The 6,426-nt window shown below is 48.1% G+C and overlaps 1 protein-coding gene across 1 annotated transcript; it reads right to left on the reverse strand.

Moving 5' to 3' along the window:
- LOC139647894 (microtubule cross-linking factor 3) lies at positions 1-5,819 on the reverse strand. The gene is made up of 10 exons (XM_071523901.1): positions 5,664-5,819; positions 5,229-5,453; positions 4,562-4,720; positions 3,541-3,612; positions 2,896-3,215; positions 2,391-2,550; positions 1,938-2,010; positions 1,181-1,727; positions 278-407; positions 1-111 (listed from the first exon to the last, which is right to left on the reverse strand). The coding sequence occupies exons 1-10, from the start codon at positions 5,802-5,804 to the stop codon at positions 1-3; spliced, it is 1,938 nt and encodes a 645-aa protein (XP_071380002.1). The 5' UTR covers positions 5,805-5,819.
- Positions 5,820-6,426: the final 607 nt, after the last annotated feature.

A 6,426-nucleotide genomic window follows, 5' to 3' on the forward strand; every position in this document is an offset into this window, starting at 1 on the left:
TTACAGGACAAAGAATAGGGTGAAAAGGAATACCAATTTGAAAATGGTGGCATAAGAGAGTGAGGAAAACAGAACGAGAATGAGGATCAGCAAAATAATGGGCTGAAACATCTTGATGGATGAAAGTGAAAGGAATGGGGGGGAAGAGGGAGTTAGAGAAGCAGTTAGAGAAAAGTGCATGTTGGAGAACACACAATCATCCAAGTCACACTCACACACCATACATTTATCACCAGCAATCCATCTCCATCCTTCCAATGTATCTGCATCCACTTACAGACAGTGGTTCCTCTGCGTTCTTATCCTCCGGCTTGGGAACATCCAGCCGGTCGATGAAGCTCTGCAGCTCCTTCCTGAAGGCCTTCATCTGGGCGTTGATGCGGTACAGCAGCTCATGCTCCCTGATCCTGTGGAGCCAAATGAGTAAGTGATTTTGCATTCAAACTGAATTACCATTATTATCCGTATTCTTTTGTGCATGCTTTCTATCTGTTAGTTTAAGAGTATGTGAGTTCCACTTTAAATTGCCATGTTTTCACTATATCCTCCTTTTCTCCTGTGTTTTGGAGACTTTAGTAACCTATGCAGCTGCTCCCTCCCTCTGCTTGCGTCAGATAAAAAAAAACATGTATCTACAAAAACGAATCATTTTAGGAATTCTGACATTTTTTCAGGCTGACAATGTTTCATTTTTGAAATTGTACAGTGGATCTTGAATAGGGTTTATGCCAAAGATGTCAAAAATGATTAAGGATCATGCAAGTCTTCAAGTGAAGTAAAAACCTAAAAATCACACAAATTGGAATGCAAGGTTTTCAGACAACATCAACAGTTTATTGCACTGAAATTAAAGAGTAACTAAACCCCAAACCCAAATCTGGGTAAAGCCTGACATCTAATGGTAAAAAGCATGCTACTGAAATCTGCTATTGGCTGATCTTTTGTGCCAGGTGATGTCACCCCTCTATAGAGTACAACAGATGGTGACATCACCTGTCAGCAAAGATCAGCCAATAACAGATGGCAATTTCAGTAGCATGATTTTTACTTTTAGATATCAGGCTTTACACAGATTTGGGTTTGGGGTTTGGTTTCTCTTCAGAGATTCAGTAAGGCTGAATTGAGTGGGCTGACGCTTGCAGCCCTAACCACAGAGGGAGCAGTTTCATGTCTTTCATACCTGCCCCCTTCCTCATCCTCATCCAGCCGGGCAAACAGCTCCCCGTTGTTGACGTAGACGCGCGCCTCGGCGATGATGGTGCTGGTGTCTGCAATAAGCCTATCGATGGTCCGGCCCAGCCTCTCTGCCTCGATGCGGATGTCGATCATCTGCTGCCGGTCCTTCAGGCTTCGGGATAAAAAACGACTGTCCACGGGAGAGTAGAGGGAGCGCGTCGGCGTGAGGCAGCGGATGTTCCTCACCTCGTCCGAGTCGCTCTCCCCTCCGATGGGGCCCTCGCGCTTGCGGTGGGGCGGCAGGAGGCGAGGGGAGGAGGCGCAGGCCGAGGGCGTGTCGTCGTCCCGCCCCCCGTCGCTCTCGGCGTCGCTGTCCCGCGGGCTGCCCCGGATCCCCAGGTGGGAGGCCAGGTCGTAGCGCTGCATGTTGGAGAGCAGCACGCGGTTCTCGTACTGGAGCTGCATGACTTTGCCGCTCAGCTCGTTGATCTGCAGACGCGCCGCCTTCAGCTCCTCCTGCAGGGTCTCCACTTTGGCGGGGTCAGCTCCTCCTGGGTTTGAACGGAGAAGGCATTGGAAAGTGGAACACCTCGGGAAAGGAAACTTTTAACGTGCAGTTCTTGGAGGCTTTATGAAACACTTTGATACAGATTTATTAAGCTGAAAAAAGAAGAGATATGTCTTATTCTGCAAGGCAGTTGTTTTGTCTCTTGGAAGAATAATTGGCTGAAAGACACTGAATCCAAAAAACACAAACAGACCTCCTCCTCCGTGTCTCGACCCAGCTTCGTGGGACCCAGCCTTGTATTTCAGCTTGTTAAGCTCAGTAGTCACCTAAATATGAAAGTGAATGTTATTCCCTCTGTATGTTCAGCACTGAAAAATAATATATGCACTTGAATTTGTTATGTATGAGACTCAGATGAGAACAGGTTTCATACGATGTCCCACATGATACTAATATTAGCAGTAGATACACAAGGAAAAAGGAGACGCTCATAAAAATTGCATCTCATTATGTAGCCTAATAGTCACATAAATATCACACAGCATACATTATATATTAGGTTGAAAGTAGTTACTATCTGGTGCAATTTTCATACAAATTATTTAAAATTCCACAGTTTTTAACAGGGCTGCAATTAGAAGGGGGGCAACAGGGATATCTGTCCCAGACGCAGGAACCAAATGAGTGCAATCTAAACAGCGTCTACCTTTTTATTCTCCTCCTCCACATCTGCCAAATTCCTGCGGAGAAGCTCTGCCTCATCCTCCACCAGCTGAAGCTGCTGCCTCAGCTCTGACAGGGCCTCGCCCTGCTCCCTGGACTGGTGACCCCCACTGCCAGAACCACCCGCTTCTGCTGCCGCCAGACTGAGAGGAGAGGACAGGAGAGGAGAGGAGAGGAGAGGAGAGGAGAGGAGAGGAGAGGAGAAGAGAGGAGAGGAGAGGAGAGGAGAGGAGAGGAGAGGAGAGGAGAAGAGAGGAGAGGAGAGGAGAAGAGAGGAGAGGAGAGGAGAGGAGAAGAGAGGAGAGGCATTGATTGCTCTGAAATTTGGTTTTCAGCCCATTCCATTCCGCAAAAAAATATGCATTCTCCCCATTATACAAAACACTTAAGAGAAATCAATGCTTCGCCTTCCCACCAGCAGCCTTGGTTCTATTTGAAGAAACCATCCACTGCTTTAATAATCAAGAAGCAGATGAACAGCGTAGTACCTGTCCTCCCTCATGTCATCCAGCTCGGCCTTCAGCCCCCTGTTCTCCACCTCCAGCTCCACGATCTTCCTCCCCAGGATGTTGGCCTCCTCCTCCACCAGACGCAGGCGGAGCTTCAGCTCTGACTCGCGGGTGGTGGGCGGCCCTCCGGCCTCGCCTTTAGGCAGAGGGCTGTCCACGTCCCCGTAGAAGGAACGGTACTTCTGCAGCTCCTGCTCCAGACGGTCCTTCTCCTTGTCGATCTTGGCCATCTTCTTCCTCATCAAGATGGCTTCCTCCTTGATGAAGGCGAGCTGGCATTTCAGGTCCTCGTTCTCCTCCTGCGAAGAGGGAAGAGAGGTAACCAGGAGAGTATTGTTAATATTTAACATGGAGAAAAATACACAAGCAAATTGTTCTTTTTAATCGTATTTCCATTTATCGTATTCACTCCATTGCCTCAGCACAACATCTTGTAAGGAGGTGACAGCCATGTTCTTTTTCATGCCTAATAATAATTTCAATTGCAACATGTCTTTTCTCTCTGTGACAGGGCCTAGTAAGCAATTAATTTAGTAATTGCACTGAGAAACATTGCTCTGACCTCATTATTAGACATCTCCATTGCAGTTCATAGGTTTGTAATCTATTTATATTTTGACTCACCTCGATTGGAGTCTGTGGAGTCCTCCTCTCTGCTTTCTGCCCATCCTTACTTCCTTTTCTTTTCAGTGAAAGCTGCAGGGAAACAGTGGTTACGTCATCAGCCCACTATTTTCTGAGAGGAGGCAGTGATATCATCCAGATTTACGGGACACTAAGGGCTCAGCAATGGAAAAACTCTACTGCTTAAAATCACTGTCAGGAACATTTCTGGTGAGATATTCAAATGATCGCGGAGCCCAGATTACCAAGTGTATTTTTGTAGCCTTCATGTAAAAATACACCCGAAAACAGCATTCACATCTGTTGTGCCTTTGATGTTGGATAGTGACTAATCGAGATTTGAATATCTCACAAAACTTAAAAGGCTCTCATCTGTTATGTCATCAAGTGACACTTTGGGAGCTGCTCCATTGAGAATGAACAGCAGACTGGTGTTGTGGACACTGTGGCAGGATCCAGAATTATTTATGAGTATGGGGACAGATTCTTTAAAAAAAAATGCTTACCCCCACATTTTATAAGTCAGCAATGTCAAACTGTCATTGAGTGAACTGTCCCAAATTGTAGGAATAGAATGTGAATTCTGTTTAGTGTGATTGTTCCCTGTAAAGGCTAATGTGATCTTTTTGAGATAAAAATGGTAAAAACACAAAGCATTGCAGCATTAGATAGAATTTACTGTAATAGAGCTCTCCCTACTATGCCTTTTGCATTGTATTGATATGTCCGCTATCAATACTGCCAGCATCACCCCTTCTTTACTGTATTCCCTATCTGCATTCCCCAACTTCCTTGGCATACTTTTGTTTGTTCAGTTTGATGATTTTCACCACTATAGGTTTCAACTGTGTCAACTCATCTCAGCTATACACACTCACACACGGACACACTGACACACACACACACACACACACACACATAGGCCTGGTTAGGGCAAGACAGGAAGGATGCCTCGGACCCAAAGGCTTCAACTCAACGCTTTGTCCTACAAACACAGACACACACTCCCATCCCGCTTCACCTCTTTGGCTTTCTCCAGCTCGTTCTGCAGGGCCTGCTTGGTGACCTCCACCTCTATCAGCTGCTGCCTCAGCTTCTCGTTCTCCTCCTCTGTCTTCGTCCGCTTCTCCTCCACGATCTCCAGCTCGTGGTGCAAGCGCACCGACACATCCTTCGCCACCTGGGAGAGGGAGAGGGACAGGAGAAAGAGAGAGAGAGAGAAAGAGAAGGGGTCATTATTAAGGACGTTATTATTTCTATGTAAAAGGTGAAATAGATTGGCTATATTGTGAATGCACCAGCCACCCATCTTTTCACCCATGAGGACATGTCTGGTAATATTGAATGATATATAACTAGATCCTTAAAGTAGAAGTGCCTTATTCATCAACTACAACAGAATAGAATAGAATAGAATAGAATAGAATAGAATAGCAAAAAGCACTTGTCACAGTGGGAATTTAAAGTGTGTATGGCATACAGTTCACTTTATGTAGCTCCCTGATTATATGAAGAGTCAGAAATCCGTATCTGGATAGTTTTCTATTTTTTTTATAGAATAGAATAGAAATGTGAACCTATAACACATGGATGGGAAAGCTTGTTCGGGCTTCTTTCTTCCTTTCACTGCAATTCACTCTTTATTTCAGCACTAGCTTTTGTCTTGTCTAACATGACCGTAGCATCACCTTCAGGTCTTGCTCCAGACTCCTGAGCAGCTCTCCATCCACCTCGCCGGTCTCTGCGAAGCGGAGCCTCTTCCTCTCGGCCTTCCTCAGTCGGTACTGGAGGATCCGGCAGTTCTTGTTGGCTCTCTCCAGCTCTCTGCGCATGTCCTGCAGCTGGCATGCGTCCTCCTCGTAGAAGGTGTCCCGCATCTCATCCATCTCTGCCCGCATCTCCTCGATTTCAGTCTAACAAGAGTGAGGAAAATGGGAATGCGTCACAAAAAAAATCAAATCTAGGCCTTTATAAAACCTGCTTAGGCCTATAGCCTACAGTACTGATACCACTAGCCGTTATGCAGCCTGCAGCTACAACAGGTGCGACCATGGCGCATGCTGAAAACATAACAACTGATATCAGAAAAATTGACAATCTTGGACTATATCCCTTTAGCTTACCTTTAAGTCATCGTTTTCGTCCTCCAGCTTCTCTATCTCGTCTTGCAGCCTCTGGTCGGGCTGTGGAGCCGGCTGCGGTCTGTCGGGCTCGGGGGACATCGCCGGCGGAGAGGCCGGCGGAGAGGCCGATTTCGCCTGCATCTTTGTCCCTTTCTTCCCCAAGCTCTTATTCAGGTGAAACTGTATCAGCTCGGACTGTAAGCATCCCTCCTTCCAGAAGCCAGGTCCGCAGCCTACTGTGCTTTTGGAGCTCTTCTTGCCGCCGCTCGTCGCCGCCTCCCCTCCTCTCGGGTTTTTGCTCCTCAGTTTGGGGGATTTGGAAGCGCACGGCTGGTCGGAGACGACGCGGCTCTGTTCCGCCCTCGAGGGCGACGAGGCGTCAGCGGCGAGGCGGGAGGAGTCGTCGGGTGTCGGGCCGCCGCCTCGCTCCGCCGCCGCCGCCCTGCTCAGCGTCGGGCTTTCAGCACCAGCGGGCTGGACAGCAGCCGCGCCTCTGAAGGCAGAAGCGCCCCCGGCCTGCCTGTCTCTGCCTGTGGCTGTAGAAACGGGAGAGTGACCTCGGCTGCTTCTCCCTCCCCCTCCTCCCCCTCCTCCTCCTCCTTGTTTTGACGTGATGGGCTTTGACGAGTTGCTGCCCTTCTGTGTAGCTTTGGATCCGCCGTCTTTGAGGCCGGCAGGTGATGAAGCCCGCTGCTGCTGCTTCCGGCTGCTATTGTCTGGCTGCCGCGGCGAGTCGGCAGAGGATGGGTTCATCATGGTGTCA

The sequence above is a fragment of the Centroberyx affinis genome, unplaced genomic scaffold, assembly GCF_046629955.1.
Source record: "Centroberyx affinis isolate AG114_WGS23_722 - 3 ecotype Tasmania unplaced genomic scaffold, CSIRO-AGI_Caff_v1 ptg000102l_1, whole genome shotgun sequence".
NCBI lineage: Eukaryota > Metazoa > Chordata > Actinopteri > Beryciformes > Berycidae > Centroberyx > Centroberyx affinis.